This window comes from Squalius cephalus (assembly GCF_949319135.1).
Source record: "Squalius cephalus genome assembly, chromosome: 19".
Classification (NCBI taxonomy): domain Eukaryota; kingdom Metazoa; phylum Chordata; class Actinopteri; order Cypriniformes; family Leuciscidae; genus Squalius; species Squalius cephalus.
This window is the reverse complement of record NC_137140.1, coordinates 23,956,842-23,974,316: the sequence shown is the minus strand read 5'-3', so window position 1 is coordinate 23,974,316 and position 17,475 is coordinate 23,956,842. Positions and strand designations below refer to the sequence as shown.

The window sequence follows — 17,475 nt, the reverse complement described above, 5'->3', positions numbered from 1 at the left end:
TGAACAATGCACTCCGGCTGCATCTGAAATCGCATACTTCCCTACTATATAGTATGTGAAAAACAGTATGAGACAAAAGTAGTATGTCCGAATTCACAGTACTTTTTAGCAGTCGTGGAGTAATTACTTCATCAAAATAAGTACCTACTCAAGAAAGTATGCGATTTCAGTCAAAGCCTCTGTGTAATACTGCCATATTTCTTTGTAGTTGCAATAATTTCCAGCAGGTGTCAGCATGGAGGAATAAGATTTAATGCTGAAGCAATTATGAAAACTTTTTCAACTTTAAAACAGTGCTAAAGTTCACAGATAGGACAATGGCATTTGTAACTTTAACAATATGTAAATACACTTTACATTTATTTCTCACTCTCAGTTTAAGAGAGCTAGGGAGCTGTTCTTGTTTATGTCCTCATGTAGAATGATTCTGTGAATATAAGTACCTCATAGAATATAAGCAGGATGCAAAAACTCCTTGGGGACTATTCCGATAACACCGTCTATCTCTCCGACCCACCAACCATGGATGTTGTACTCCTAAAGACAGAAATGCAGATCATTTTGTGTCCAAATATGGTCACTGTATATCCGTATTCAGTCTTGTCACAGAAAAATCTGCTGAACGAAGAGGTGTTTACTCAGTTGCATGTCTCAGCGGGGCCTTTGAACTGCATGTAAATAGATAGTAGCAAAATGTTTTTAATACAACAAAATTACATGCACCTGCATACAGCCATTCAAATGCAAATATACATGTTAATTTAAATCTTAAAACACCAATTTAGACATTTCTATGGTAATTAAAGAAATCTGATGATTCTGTTGTTAAGTTAGGGGACTAGTGATTGGAGAAACAATGATTTAACATTGGTGTGCTGGAACTGCATTAACATTTGAGTGCTGGAACTGCATAATAGGGTATGCCGTTTTATGTCTTGAGCGAAGCAGAAGAAATCCCTAATTCTTATCGTGAAGCTTCTTGTTTTCCCAGCGTAACATTCTCTAAATTCTCTCCTCTCCAAAATCAAATATAAGAGCTATTCCAGACCAAAGCTCTTCAGAGTAAGAGTGGAGAGAGCTCAAGATCTGGCCTTTAATGAATGAAGACAGACTCAGGTGGACAGGGGGTTATAAATGAGGAGATTAAAGAACGCAGAGATAGACTGATAGTGAAAGACTGAAGTGTTTTAAGAGCTTTAGTATTCTAGAAGCACACACTGTACATTTAGACATGATGAGCATGTCATCCATCCACTGCCTGCTGAGGAGAGTAGGAACTAATTACCTTCCTCTCTTTAAGCACACCCACAGTGCTCAGAGCCTAATGTAGTCCTCAGCCCATGCAGATGAGCCGCTTTAATGATGCTATACAGAATCAAATCCATCTGGACGGTGAGCTGAATGCCGTTGTGGCATCAACGCCTCGGTAACAGTACATCTGAGAACTTGAGCTCTTTGTTTGAGAAGCATACAGCTATGCAGATGGGGGTTTTTGGAGGTGTAGATTGATGCTCTTATACAACAGTTCAGTAAACAAGAAGTTAATACTGAGCAACTTACATTTTAGACCTAATATTGCCAGAAGGGGTCATTCACAATCACACAGAGAGAGTTTTGCATTTTAATGTGCAGCTTTTCCATTGTTTTTCGATGCAAACATGACTAGATGGACATGTTTGACTGCATCGTGTGCATCTCACAGTGTTCTAAAAACGTGACACTCAAGTAAACAGTTCAACTTTTAAAAAAGTCGTCGCTGGACCTTGCGTTTTTTTCCTTCTTTACATTTTTCAACGCACAAGCGCAAAATCCCCAGGTCATTCACCCTGAGCAACAGCATTGTTCCTGAATGAATCAATGAATCATTTTCGCTCAATCACACTGTGATCACTCAAAACTGTGTCCTTATTGTTATTTAGATTTTGAATGTTGTAATTATTTACTAGGAATTTTTTTTCCTAAATCTTATTTATTTTGAACAGATCAGTTGAGGAAATGAATCCTTCATAAAGAAACTCACTTGTTTCATTTTGTTTCAGAACAAATCGATTGAGTTAATGATTCAATGACTCGTTTATATGGACCATTCATTAATAAATTTAATCTGATCGATTTTTTAAGACAGCTTAGATTAATCTTTTGCTACTTTTGATATCCCACAATACTGTGCGTTCCATTCCGTGACAGTTAAGCTAAAAAAAAGATGGCAACTGAAAGTTGCGGTTGGCGGTCAGTTTGTGTGCAAATGTATGTTTTTGACCAACTTTTTCCACTTTTGTTGTAATTTCTAGCAAGAAATTCCTATTTTAGTAATTAAATTGCATGTCGCCACCTACTGGTGCAATGACGTAACCTACAGAAAGAGTCAATGAAAAATCCCCACCAGTATTGCACAGACTGACAGTGTTTCTAGAGCACACACAGACAAGCGTTAAAACAGTGAAAGGTCCCAGTCCCGTTCAACTGTATATCAGCAATCTTAGAATGGCAATCAAAGTCGAGGACCAGAAAAAACTGTTGTAAAATACTCCTCGAAATCACAGGTGCCCACGGCTAATGAAGCCATTTGGAACACGCTGCACCTCCTCCCGTCCAACACGCCTCCTCCGCCCCGCCTTTCTCCCCAACATGGTGTAACTGTGGGTTCAAACAGAGTACACACGCAGTACAAGAAAGAGAGTCAATACATTCCAGTGCAGTCCGTCCCATTTCGATGACTCGTGTCCTTTTCATTCCTGCCTCATTTTTCCTGCCTCCCAGTATTAGCAATCTGCTTTTCGGCAATGCATCTGTCAGCTAGAGGCATTTGGGAGACATCCAATCTGCGCCTGGCCGTATAGAGGTTGTTATAGAGATTTACCCGAAAGAACTGCATGGGACTGGGATAATGGGTGGCTTTTCGGGAAGCTGCTCTGTAACAGGACAGGGTCAGGTGCGTCTCGGTTTGGTCTAGGTCTGGTGGGCAGCTGTTGTGAAAGTGAAGTGCGTCGTTGCGATGGCGCTGACCTCCGCATGACCTTCTCTGGAGGAAGGCGGAGTTGGCACAGGGAGCTATCAAGAGTGTGTTGCCATGACAACACCTGCAGTGTGCCACTGATATCATTTATTTTTCACTCAGGGGGGCGGCTGGCAATGGTATTCAGATGGGTCCATTGCTCTCCAGCGGCCAGGGGACAGATTGACAGCTAATGATGCCTTAAAAAGGAGTGGCTTAACCTGAACAATATCATGACAGGCTCAAAAGTGACTCCTGTCTATATTAACGCCAGAATACCAAGCTCCCTTTTTTTCCCTCTCCATTCTATAAATTTCCATTCCAAGACGGCACGCTTTGCATGCACGCCTCCTTCCTCAATCGTGTTTTAATCATTTCCCTTATTTGCAAACTCTCCCTCGGTGCCCACACGCATTCATTTTTTCTGTTACGAGTAGAAACGCACACACACACACACACTGTGGAGGCAGGAGACATGGTAATAAGAATGAGACATGAGGCCTCTGCCCCTGGCCACCAGCTGACTGAGGTAGGCCTTGGGAGTGATGGAGCGCAGGAAGTCTCTCATTGCCCCGCAGCTGAACCCGGCGCTCGGGTGCTACAACCCCCCTCCTCCACTTTTCCTCTCCTGCTTCTCTTTCCTTAACTCGCATCGTAAAACATCGGCTCCACACGCTCAGTGCTGCACAGGGACTCACTCATCCAGCCATCTTAAAAGACAAACACCAATACGTCACGTTGTTTGCTAGTCCTAAGCAGCAGACACGGCAGGTGGCGAACAGGTATTGATCTGCTGCTCGAGCAAAGACAGCCGTCGTTCAATCGATCTCAATCAGTGCATTTCATTTGCATGTCATTTTCATCTTAGCCAGCCATTAAGAACATGTAGTGTTAATATTTGTTTGGCGTAGTCAAATAAACCGGAGAGGAAACGCCACATGCCTTATTTAATCCCGAATCCTGGGCATTCGAAGGTGCGACATCAAGTAAAAATGTGGAAGACCCAATAATCTGCCGTTGTAAAAGTACACTTGGGGATTACTGATGGCACTTAAACTTAATAGGCATTTAAAGTGGATTGTGTATGCTGCTGAGAGCCTGTAATGATGGCTGTTTATGTGGCCTCCCATTTATAATAATTATGCAGAGTGTGAGGGGGGGCGGCTGCCGTGCAGTTCTGGACTATTGGCTTAGGCTGAATAATGACCTACTGTAGTTGACCGGGAGATGACCGTTGCCTTCTGCATGACCCCAGAACCCCAGACTCACCCCCTGATGCCTCTGCTGGTAAATAGAAAGCTCAATATGTCTATACAGCACCTCTGCGCCTATATTGCCACAAAGAAAGCAGGCCTTTAGATGAGTCTGTGAGAATGAGTTAGAAAGGAGTGTCTATTTCCACTGGATTTTCCTTTTCTTTTATGGCACCTTTTTCTTTTCTTTAGGCATTTTGTAGGAGACTGACCCCCTGGGCGGGAGGCCAACTGGAGCCGTCATCTGTCTGAAGTTTATTAGGATGTGTCCCACAAGGGATAACAGTCACAATCACCCCTTTTTGTCTGTGAGAACTGCACATTCATATGCAAATTCACATTTATGTCTACCTGTAAAAACCAGCACAGCGGAGAGAAAGACACATAAAACATACATGCCTATCAGATTAAATAGTAGTCTAAAAGCTGTTGAATGGCTTAAAAGCAGAAAAACATAAAATATAAAATATATATTTATCAATATAAAATAATAAATAAAACATATAAAATATATATATAGTAAAATGAGCTGGAAACTATACATCCAGCCAGGTTTTCTACATAAACCATCATGTATTTGTTAAAAAAAAACAACAACACTACATGGGCCACCTAGCTTGAAAAACCTTACAAATTTCAGCCAGAAGGAGGCAGTAGTGTCTACAGCCATACTGATGGAGAATCTGGTTGTTAACAGTGGGTTGGCCCTTGTCTAGACTGGCATCCAAGATTCCTGGTTTACAGCCCCTAATGGTGAAGAGTGTAAAGCACATTCTGAAGAAAGACCAGGGCTAAATGAAAGAAAGGGATATCAGTGGGCTTGCGGAGTCCTGGAGAAGTCTGCCTCCATTTTTAGTGCAATAAATCTCATTCCAGGATTTTAAGGGGATTCCACTGGGAATACTGGCATGTGTTGGGTCTGACCTTTGGGAGTCATGTACTTTGAATCTAGGGGCATAAATTAAGAGTTAGGAATGCAAAGGATGGCATGGTTGAAGAAGAAAAAAGAACGGTTTAGAAAAAGTCTCCATGGGCCCCTTCAACTATATGTAGGAAAAAACTGAACACAGCAAACCAACAAGAGCGCAAAGAGCGAGAGTTACAACAATAAGACAAATTAAAGTATATGTGTTACATGGTAGCGAACATGTAATGTGATTAGAGCAGGAAGAAAAACACCACCAAATATCCTGCTGTCCTGCTGCCATGATTCTTCAGCCTTGAGGATTGAGTAGGCTGTACAAAGCTGGCAGATGGATGTTGGCGTTCGCCACTATTTCATGTTCAAGTGTTCCGACTGAGGAGCCATGCGGCATGAGAAAGGAGACAATGGAGGCATGGGGAGGCTGATCTGAAGGAAACGGGGAGCTGTTAGTGCAACTATCGGTGTTGCATGCAAAATTAACTCTGGATTAATCACCAGAAGATTAAAACTGAACATTGGGTTTAGATGAATAACTAGGCAATGCAGTCCAGAACTTAAAGGTGTACTTCACCAAAAAGGAGATAGTTTTAAACCTGTATGGCTATATTTCTTTTGTGAAACACTAAAGAAGAAAATAATATCTCCCTGATACATAAATATGCAAATTAGTCCCCGCCTCCACTCAATCGCACCAGCTCGGACTACCTGATCCATTCGGTCAACTGTAGTAAACGCTACACAATGGCAAGTTGAAATATGGGTTGCCATATATGTTTTGAATCAGAAACTGATTCAGAAGAAGAAGAGCGAATCATACAGTTTCGTCTACAAGTTGATGTGTCAAAATGGTAATGTGTTTTATGTATCGCTCACTACCACGCCGGACACATACCGTTAATCGATATGATTAGCCTTTAGCCATGTTCCCACTCGCCATCTCAAAGTCAGACAGCTGCCTTCAAAAAGTCAGCTTTCTTAGAAACGCTTTGAACAACTTAGAAGTCAGTGGAGAAATTCAAGGGATTGGTTACATTGTTTGTGATTGTAGGAAACAGGGGCAGTTTCAAACCATGTTTTTGAGACTGTTTTAAGGAGAAAATACTGAATTTGCACATGGCTTGTCATATTAAAAACACCACATAGACACATAAACAACATAAAAAACTAGATTTTCACCACAGGGGGTCTTTAAATTTCATTTCCATGCTTCCACCTGAGCATAAACAAAATGCTCCACTAATAAGCCATTAACCAATTTGTGCTATCCAAAATGCTTCCACATATTATAGATACGTGTAGTGATTTGTGTAGATGAGCCGAATAGCTGTTTATTCACTGTAAGTGGTGGATCAATAAAGACTGATGAGAGAGCTTTTTTTAATCTGTACGCTCTGCTTACACCAGTGCTGTGACAGCGCTGTCGACCTCTTTGATTTGTGACTTCACAACGGTCAATCATAGCCCTGCCTCAAAAACCTGTTGGTTAGAGGAATTGATTTAGCACTTTCCACGTCTTTATCACCTTGTAATTACGCTTGGTGTTGACACAAATATACTTGGCCTCCCCTCCACACCTCTGTGCAGCAGAATTTATGCACTCAGGTTTTATGACCACTGCTTTTATGAGTGAGACCGCTAGAGTTAGGCTTGAGTTCTAGCCAACAGCCTATATTTCATTCAGTAAGGTCAACGTTCCAGGGAACACCCGTAAAACAAGAGCAGGAGCCCCACATTGTCTGAAACGATTCTGAGGACGCATCTGAAGAGGTCTAAGAGATTTGAGTGATACAAGTGCAGCCGTTTCGAAAATATTGCCATCAATAAAAGCTATTTCAATTACATGTCAGTCACAGAGGGATTAAAAGTAAGAGCTGATAAATCTACTTGTCTGAATATAATAACAGCTTGATGACAAAATCAGAGACATGCTCCAGCAATCTGAGATGGTTAGACTCATTGTTTATACAAATTAGAAATACGACATGAGATAAAAAAAAATAAATGACCCGTGCACATCCTCACCACGTTTTGATAGCCAGCCATATCGGATGTTATATATTCTCACCGTTTTTTGAATAACAGAATCAAACCTATTTTAGCAGCCCTGTTATTTAATCCTGATTATACGGTTCATTTCTTGCATATCTGCCACATTTCATTAATGTTAATTAAATATCAAGAGTGTCGAACATGATGGTAGAATTCTTTAACTTAAAAAGGTCATATAATGCCATTTTTGTTCAAGTTATCATGATTCTTTAGGGTCTAAATGAAAAGTTTGTAAATACACTTTAATTAAAAATTCTCATTAGTATTGTAAGAAAACACTCATTTTACCTGGTCAAAAACAGCTCTGTTTTCAGCACGCCGTTTAAGTGCATGTGTCTTTAAATGATAATGAGCTTTGCTCACCCCGCCCCTCTGTTCTGTGCGTACACAGTTTGTAATAACACAATAACCAAAACGCGTTGTTCATTATAAACTTGGGATTATGAATTATACTGAGAACGTTGTACGTAGAAAACATGCCGTAATGTACCCTGAGTGTAAACCTTAGCCGCATTCATCGTGAAGCGTGCAACTTTACACTCACTTCTTCTGGAGGTGCAGCAGGAACACGAATAGTTGGTACCGATCCTTTTTTCAGGAGCAGCTTCTTAGCAAAACCAGCTTTATACTGACCCTCGTTTGTAAAGCAGTCTGGTGAGAAATGATTCGCGCAAACATGAAAGCATTGCTGTTGATCGTGGGGAATATTCCCTTCGAAAACAAAACTCAGCCACTGCGTCTTCAGCGGTTCGGATTTAGGAACATCAAAATGACTGCTGTGTTCATTATTACACCCAAGAACAGAACACCACAATCGCTTAGACGCCATTCTGCTCCAGCGTTTCAACAATGGCGGACTATGATGACAGCTCGCTCAGGGGCGGGTCTGTGTTGAAACGCTGCTGTCAATTAACAATCGTGGGAGGGGCGTCCGACCGTGTGACGTCACACGGTCAGACGGCTTGATTTGAGACGCGGGAAAACATATAAGGAGATTAAAAAAAGACCACTGGATGGATTTTTATCATTATATGATGGTTGTGTACAGGCACTGCCAACACACATTTCAGTACAATCAACTTGTAAAAGTGCATGTACCATTATATGACCCCTTTAAAGGAATAGCTCACCTAAAAATTAAAACATTTAAATTGTCATCATGTCATTCTAAACCTATATGACTTTCTTTTTTTCTTAAACCTATATGACTTTCTTTTTTTCTATGGAAAACAAAAGAAAGTATTTTGAAGAATGTTTCAACTGTTTTTGTCCATGTAATGAAAGTCAGTACAGTTCAAAACAACATGGGATCCAATTGACTTTCACTGTATGGCTTGAAAAACACTAAACACATTTTTAAATATCTTTTTTGCATGTTTTAGAACAACAATGAGAGTTTAATTTTAGGTGAACTACCCCTTTAAGACATTGAGCTCAGTAAAAGGCAAAATTAAAACATATCGATTCTTTCAGTGGTGTATCTTTAAGAAACAGCTACACTATGCGTTCCTGCTAAGACCCCATTTGTAAAACACAAAAATATATAGATTAAAGAGAATGTATCAAATAAAAGTGGTTTGCTTGGCCGATCACTCAATTTTCCAAGACTCAACTACAGCGATGAACCAACAGCCTATTATTGAGAATGTGCCTGTGTGGCCACAGTATTGCAGAGGTCTACAGACCACAGATGTACAGTTTTCTGTTATGTCAATATGACATGCGACAAAACAGGCTCAATTTGTTGCCTGCAAATCTCTTGGATATCTGTACGGATAATCTTTAGAAATGCTACTGCTTTGTTAGAAAGCTGCATATGCTATTCATCTTTTTCTAAATTGTGTGATTTATACAGAAAAATCAGCAGAAATAAAAATCTGTAGAAATAGAGAGCCACAAATCCTGATGCATTATATTTTGTATAAGGTCTTGTTTGTAAAATGCTACAATAAGAATTTACTGACTAAGCGAAGACCATCCCAGCTTTGTCATTTAGAATAGCTGCTAAGAGAAAGTCAGTGTGTATTGACCGATATGACTCATCTTATGGCCAGCTGCGTATTATTCATCATTAGTGAGGAGATGGATAGAGCGAGAAAAGGAAAAGAAAATCAAAAAACATGCAGAGCGCTTCAACCAACAAATCAGCCAAGGACGCAACCAACAGCGCTGAACTAAAAGTCTGACCTTGTGTGTGTGTGTGTGTGTGTGTGTGTGTGTGTGTGTGTATGTGTGTGTGAGAGAGAGATGGAGGGAGCAAACACAGACCTTGCTGAGGATGTAGATGATATCTCCTCTCTGGAAGGCCAACTCATCGGGTCTGTCCGCTTCACAGTCCCACAAGCCTTGGTAATAATTTGCATAATCTGAAGACCCTTTATTTGAAAACACAGAGATTCATAAAAAAAAATCAGATTTTTAGTAAATTTACAGCATCCCTCCACCACTGCATACACAAAGTACTCACCAGCTTTTTCACTGAACTCTTCAGCGTTGTCAGAAATTTCATCATCTGAAAAATACAGTCAAAGGTTATACAAATATAAAACAAGCGCCATTGCTGAGGTTTACATGTAATACAAGTAAAAAGGTATAATAGCTGTCACTTGGGTGGTACCCTTTCAAGGGTACACCATAGTACCTAAAAAGTGCAGATTAGTACCCCAAAGGGATACCAAAAGTGTATATTTTAGTATCTAAATGGTACATATTAGACCCTTTTTAAAGGGAACTGTCCCAATGACAGCTTTTTTTAAAAATGCAGCTAATACAGCTAATCTCATCTGTCAATTAATGCTATATATCTTCCTCGCAGATTTAAATTCTGGATCAACTTTGTGTACCTCTGAACTCTTTCATAAGTAAATTAAACAATATCTGTGGTGCTGGCAGTACAGTCAACTCCCGTTTGATTTATAGGGGAGGTGCCAGGCCGGGTTAGATGGCTAGTGTGTTTCAGGCAGACAGGCATTGATTCTGGGCGTGGCACCTCTAGGTCTATGAGGTGACAGTGATAGCCCAGCTTTCTGTCTCCCACATCCATCCTCACGCTGTCAGCCTGCCGATAAAACCACCGTCCAGCAACCCTATACTTCCCACAGCACGAGCTTGCCCTGAGCTTCCAGGAACAGCATGAGGAAAAAACCTGTAAAGCTAAAGTAGCCCTTTACCATATGCTTGTGTGCATATGGTAAAATGCGTATAAAATATGTGTTGAAATCTGTTGTATAAGCCTTTATTTAAAAAGCATACAGATTTTTGTCAAAGTGTAAACTGATGTGTGTGTTCTGAATCCCCAAAATTTCCAGTAAAAATAAAATTCTCAGATTCATTTCCAGGATAGTGTTGAAACATTAATGAGGGTATATATATATATATATATATATATATATATATATATATATATATATATATATTAGGGCTGTCAAAAGATTAATCGTGATTAATCGCATCCAAAATAAAAGTTTGTTTTTAATAATATATGTGTGTGTACTGTGTATAATTAAATTTGTATATATAAATACACACACATGCATGTATATATTTAAGAAAAATGTGTTATTTATATATAAAAAAATATATATATTTATATATAATATAAACTATATAAATATATATACAGTATATGTATTCAAATATTTCTTAAATATATACATGCATGTGTGTGTATTTATATATACAAAATAATTATACACAGTACACACACATATATTATGTAAACACAAACTATATATATATATATATATTTGGGGTGTAACTATACCCTCATGTCACGATTCGATACATATCACGATACCGAACTCACAACACGATATTACTGCGAAACTCCAAGGCATATGGTAAAAGGTTAACAAAAAATGGACAGTTGATTAAAATATTAAATTTTATATTACATTGTGGGTGTAAATGAATAGGCTTGGCCTTGTTGCTGGAAACCCAACGCACAGGACAATGGTGACACCTGACATGATTTTAAAGCTAGAATTGTTTTTGGTTTTTTTGACGAACATGCTTGCACTCTGTCACTGACTAGATATGTTTAAAATAATGTAGGCCACATTTTACTGGTAACATAAGACATTTGGCATTATCAGGACCCACAAATATTACCCCATTGCATTATTATACATTATATTCAACATTATATATAGTAGTTTAATGTAGTACTGACACTAAAACTAAACAAAAAATTATCACACAGACATTTTCATTTTGGGTGAATTATACACAATACATATTGTCACTATACACACATTGCTGCATTTTTGAATTGCGATATATTGTGACACGATATATTGTTACACCTCTAATATATATAGTTCTATTAACGGTTCAACACTCCTAGAAATGTATCTGAAATTTTGTATATATATATATATATATATATATATATATATATATATATATATATATATATATACTTATATACACCAAGGCGGCATTTATTTTAAAATACAGTAAAAACAGTCATATTGCACAATATAATTACAATTACTGTTTTCTATTTTAATATATTTTATTTAAAATATTATTTATTCCTGTGATTTTCAGCAGCCATTACTTAGTCTTTAGTGTCACATGATCCTTCAGAAATCATAAAAATATGCTGATTTAGTGCTCGAGAAACATTTCTTATTATTATCAATGCTAAAAACAGTTGTCCTGCTTAAATGCATCCTTTCTGAATAAATACATGATACACGATTAAATATAGCCTACATGATTTCTTTGATGAGATTAGTTAATATATGAGTACAGTTAATTCAGCACTTTTTAGACAATGTCCTTATAGGACTGCTCAGCACTTTTCCAAACTGAAAATCTGAGAGGCACAAGAAGATGAGAGAGATGAATGAAGGACGGAAAAGTGAGAGAAGTGGTCACTCGATCCGCCATCTGTGGCCAGCTCAGCTGCCCAGCACACATGGCAAAGTAAGGTGAAAATGACAGCACTCCAGAGTGATGTATTTCTCCTCAGAGGTCTCATTAGGTCCTCCGAGGGTCCTGCTATCACTTTGGGTGACCAGACCTTGATGTATGTGCTCTTATTGATGGTGTTCAACTTTGTAGAGTTGATGGTTACAACCTTAGTTGCTTCGCTCCACTAAAAGCCCATCAAACACTGATATCAGGATTTTAAGCTAATGTAAGTTTATCTATCAGGATAATCCAATAACCTTGTTTTTGTTTAAAGGGCCAATTCATGTTTTTTCTATACCTGGAAGCACTTCATAAATGTCCTCTTCCTCCTCTTCTTCTTCTTCCTGAGTCCCTGCTTGGTCCTGCCATTCCTCGCGGCTGCTTTGAGGGGTTTGTCCCAGACTCTGGGTTGTGGCCGGTAGAGATGCTGGCCCAGGACGTGGTGGTGGTGGTGTGGTAGCTCGTTCAATGTCATCATATGTCTCTTCATCTTCTTCCACCTCCACCTCCTCTTCCTCATCATCATCAAAGGGGATGAAGTTAGAGCTCAGATCTTACAGAGAAGTCATAAAAGCAATCATTAACATCTAAATAATGAAAACGGCAGCAGACAAATCACCAATCTACATATAGTGGGGACCCAAAAGTCTGTGACCACTAGTAGAAATGCTTATTTTTAATGCTTTTCTATTACAAAATCCATAACATTTTAATTTGAGTGAACTTTACCAAAAAAAGAATTTCAGATTTACTTAGTCTTGTTTTGTTTTGTTTTCTTGGTTGGACACAATTTTGCTTTAATGACAGTGGCACTTGAGCTGCATTTACTCTACAAGTTATATATAAGAATATTAAACTTCACAAATTTGCTTTTTCAGTGAAATAATTTTAATTGGTTAAACTCCAAAATCATTAAACTTTAGTTTGTTTCCAGGTTTAAATTAAACTTTGAATGATCTTCCGCACTTTTGGACCCCACTAAAGCTTTGGAGAATTTATAAAAAATAATAATAAAAAAAGATAAAATAATAATAATATCAGAAATCTACAATAACTGCAAAGAAATCAGAAAAAAAAGCCAAATTTGACATTTATTACAGTTCTAATACTGAATGATGCTTGTGCCATTTGGCTGTATCCACATGTGCGAAGGGGGATGGGGAGGGAGAAAACTATCTCAGGAGTGTCTATTACTTCCCGCAAATCAGAGGGCCGCATTGAGCCCATTTTAGAGTGGCGAGGGTGCCTCAGATCTGTCTCAGATGGAGTGAGGGCCTGATTGCAGGTGACTGAGCTCTGTAACACAGGCTATCGTATCCTCACTGCCTAGATGCCAAGCAGGACCAGATCGATGCCCCTAAAGGATGACCGGGCAAATCCCAATCAATTTCCTGTAAAGAGCGCTGCGCTACGGGGAAGAGGAGGCAGCCTGAGGCACGTTGGACTCAGAAGCTCAGTGACGTGGGGCATGAGGAGGTCTAGAGCCTATCTTATTGGCTGAGCCAGACGGAAAGTTATTGGTATGCCTCTTTTTATAAATCTGCCCTTTTCACATCAAGATGATCACCGTTGTGCTTGGCTCAAGTCAGATGCATTCAGCATAATATAAAATATGGTATGTATTACAATAAAAATGTATTTCATATCTCACATACCCTTAAGAACGAAATTGATCTGGTCCACCCATTCCCTTGCCTCTCGGGGACTGCTGGCAGTGAACTGCAGAGAGAAACTATCATTGTTGATTTGAAGGCTATATTCTCATTCTTCATTGTAATGACAGCACACAGCTACAGTAATGAGCAATGTGACTGCGTTTGTGTGTGTTGAACCTGGTAAGAACGTCTTCCAGGAGCACTCATCTCGAAGCATGAATTCTTCTTGGAGTCCTTGCGTAAGCTGGGGACCAACTCTGCACTGTAGCCATTGATATAAAAGGAGCCTTTCTGCACCTTGTCTGAATTTAGAAGACAAAATCCAAAGTTTCTCAATATCTCTGTCTTTGATGTTTATGAAAATACTTGTGTACCTCTTTCAACGGGACAGGACGCACCTTTCTCACTCCCGAAGTAATAAAATATGGTGTTGTTCAGAACGCACCATCGCTTTTGCCATTCCATGCTGAAGAAACTGTGATCTGAAAAAAAAAAAAAAAGATTAGAAATGCTTATGGACCTTATGTAATGTATGATGCACGTGCTTTTCTAAGATTCCTACCACGTCTTTTCTTCTCCAAGTAGCCTTGCTTTAGAATGTTACTCAGGTCCTGTGCAGCCACCATAGGGATCTCTTCAAAAACTGTCAATCAGAAATCAAGGTAAATAATGTTGTAATGTGACACATAAGTAGTAAGAAAATGAGTAAGTAAAGGCCCATTCACTCCAAGAACGATAACTATAAAGATAACTATAATGATAATATTTGCGTCCACAACAGAGGACCATATCATTCTGAATATTCTAAGCACGTGCTGCAGTTTTGTCGTCTGCCTCTTTAAACGCTCGAGCTCTTTAAAGGAGGATGGATTCTGATTGGCTGTCAATGTTTTTAATCGTTCATCAGCTGGAAAAAAAACATTCTGAAAGTGATTCCAACGCTATTGTTTCTCTGTGCCGTTATCGTTATAGTTGTGGTGTGGACTCTGCTATTCTTTTATATTTAGAACGATTTTTAGAACTAGGCCTATCTTTATCTTTATAGTTTTATCACATAACACATATTAAATATTTTATACTCTTATAAGCCTCTTGTGCTCACGGAGGCTTTATTTTGATAAAAATACAGTACAAATGTGATATTGTAAAATGTTATTACAATTTAAAATAACTGTTTTTAACTATTTAAATTATAATTTATTGCTGTGATGGCAGAACTCATTCTAACAAGTTTTTATTATAGAAGGAACTGCATTTATTAGAAATATGATTTATTGTATGATCATTTGTTAATCATTGTGTCCTTGATGAATAAAATAATTAATTAGTCTCTAAAAAACTCAGACTAACCCCAAACAAATATTTGTGTTTGTATATGCACCCTTTAGCTTTTGCACCCCTAAATTTACATTTACCATTATCTATATGGTACAACCGATTCATTAGGCATGGAGGAGAAGGGGCCAAGTCAAAAACAAATTGTCCCAGCTAATATGATGACAACTGTAACTTAGTTACAACTGCACTTAAATCTGCACCCACGCATCTATTTTTAGCATGTTTTCTAGGGCATATGAGAGTGGCAGCGCAGGCGAACAATTTGCTGCAAACAGAGAAACGAGACACAAATCCTCACCCTCGCGATCCAGCTTTCATCAGCTTCAAACCTCAAGGGAGCGTAGGCACAGGTGGGCCTCTGGGCACGCTACCAGACTTATTTAAAACTCATTTAGACAAGAGCAGATGCTTCCTTGCCTGCACGCTGATGTTGAAGTAATCTCTGTGGTATCTCTTCTCTTTGAGCTAAGGCTGCCATTCGATGCATAAAACAGGCAATGTTATGTAGTCAACTGTGCAGGGCTGTCTAGGAAAAAATGTTAAAAGAACAACGATGAGTGCAACTGGGATGTGAGCGGTGGATATAACAGCTTGGAGAATCTAATGCCCCAATAAATAAGGCTCAGCTCATCAAACGCACCCAGTCTGTGTGACATCACCACTGAGCTCTGTAGCCTGCCATGTTGTGTGTCCAGTTTATCAGACAGATGACCATCTCAGAGAGAAGCCCTTTGACCCTCACTCACATTCACCAACACACATGAACCTTCTCTGCACACACGGTCACATCTACGTCGTCATAAATACAACTGAACTACACACTGTTTGTCAAGGGTATGTTGATGTATCATCAAAAAAAACGAGGCCTCAGTCCAGCCACTTCTCTGTTAATTTTTCTCCCTGTGCGCTTTCGTCCTGACACCTTTTACTCCCCTCATCCATCCACATCCCCCTCTGTTCATTTATCTAAAAGGTCAAGCCCCGGTAATAGTTCAGAAGAAACAGAATAAACAGAAGAAATGTGAGAATGGCGTACAATTAACAGTCTCTCTAATCTTCACACACCTACTGACAACCTTCTTCCTCAGGCCTTGCTGTCTGACCCCATGGTGCGGTCAGAGACTTAAGCAACGGTAAAATGAATGACTGAACACAAATTCGCCATTCTTCACAACCTACGACCTGCCTTTCTGTGGAAACTAAACAGTGGGCGTGTGTCTGGCCAGTCACTATATTCGTGATTCTTCCACAGGGTAGCAGTGTAACCAAACATTTCACCTTCAGAAATAAATGGCATGTTTTTCCATTCTGAACTGTCTCCAAGGAAACCCAAGCTTCTGATTGGACGAACAGATTCAACTTCAGTCATTTCTTTCAAACCAATCAGAGCTTGATATTTTTAAAGCCACAGAGGACAAAAAGCTGCCAAAAAGGCAGGGAAAAAAATCAAGAGGCCGAACCATATTATATTTCTGCCTGTTTCTTACATTTGGTCAGTTTCCTTTGATTCTACATGTTTTTATAAACCTGCACATCATAAACACAATCATTTACCTCTGCAGAACTATTAAAGCATCATAAAAAATGCAGTCTTGAGGATTTTCATTTCGGCTATAAATTGCATTTTTAATTATTCAGAGCAGTGAGGTTTCTTAACTCTCACCCCAGCATTCCCCCTCCTTAATTAGCATAAGGCCAATCATTTCCATTTAAATGTGCTGTGGATGTTTATGAATATTTCAGAGTGTTACATCACCATCGTTCTCAGAGGCTTTGTGCCTTTTCCAACTTCATTCATTTTGTTTTCTCATGTTGTTCGGTGCCGACATCAATTATTATAAAGTATTCAGTGATTTGAAAAAACGGAGCATCAAATTGTATCAAAAAAAGAAAAACATAAATCAGAGTACTTATATATTTAGTTTTCGTTAAGCAGACGTCCAATTCCGAGCTTGATTTTTGTCAGTAACTCATCACAAGAGCCACACAAAAACGAAGAGATGTGGGGAGAGGAGAAAGGGAGCGAAGCAAAGCTAATGACTTTCCTCTAGGCGCTCTCGGCGGCTGCTAGACGCTTTGTGGTGATGCATGGCGCGGCCTCTGCAATGTGGCAGGCCGAGATTGGTGGAGTGAGGCATTGAGCGTGCCACGCAGAGGGACGTTCATCAGTGCCATGGCAGCAGGAGAGCGGGGACTGATGCCACGAGAAGAGCTCGGCGGGATACCGGAGAACCAAGAGCCTCCCTCCGCCTCCTTCTAAACATGGAGGTATAGGCACAGCTCCAGGTCACACTACTCCTATCACTCCACAGCACACTGCCTGCCATAACCAATGTGCGG

At 39.4% G+C, this 17,475-nt stretch overlaps 1 protein-coding gene across 1 annotated transcript in view; it reads right to left on the bottom strand.

Moving 5' to 3' along the window:
• Positions 1-17,475, bottom strand: part of skap1 (src kinase associated phosphoprotein 1) — a 31,426-nt gene that overhangs the window by 1,632 nt on the left and 12,319 nt on the right. Inside the window, exons 5-12 of the mRNA XM_079850602.1 lie at positions 14,360-14,440; positions 14,196-14,279; positions 13,975-14,099; positions 13,798-13,861; positions 12,441-12,695; positions 9,690-9,734; positions 9,491-9,597; positions 444-537 (exon numbers count right to left, since the gene is read on the bottom strand). Coding sequence (XP_079706728.1) covers positions 445-537; positions 9,491-9,597; positions 9,690-9,734; positions 12,441-12,695; positions 13,798-13,861; positions 13,975-14,099; positions 14,196-14,279; positions 14,360-14,440 — 854 coding nt within the window. The 3' untranslated portion in view covers position 444. The remainder of the gene's footprint in view (positions 1-443; positions 538-9,490; positions 9,598-9,689; positions 9,735-12,440; positions 12,696-13,797; positions 13,862-13,974; positions 14,100-14,195; positions 14,280-14,359; positions 14,441-17,475) is intronic.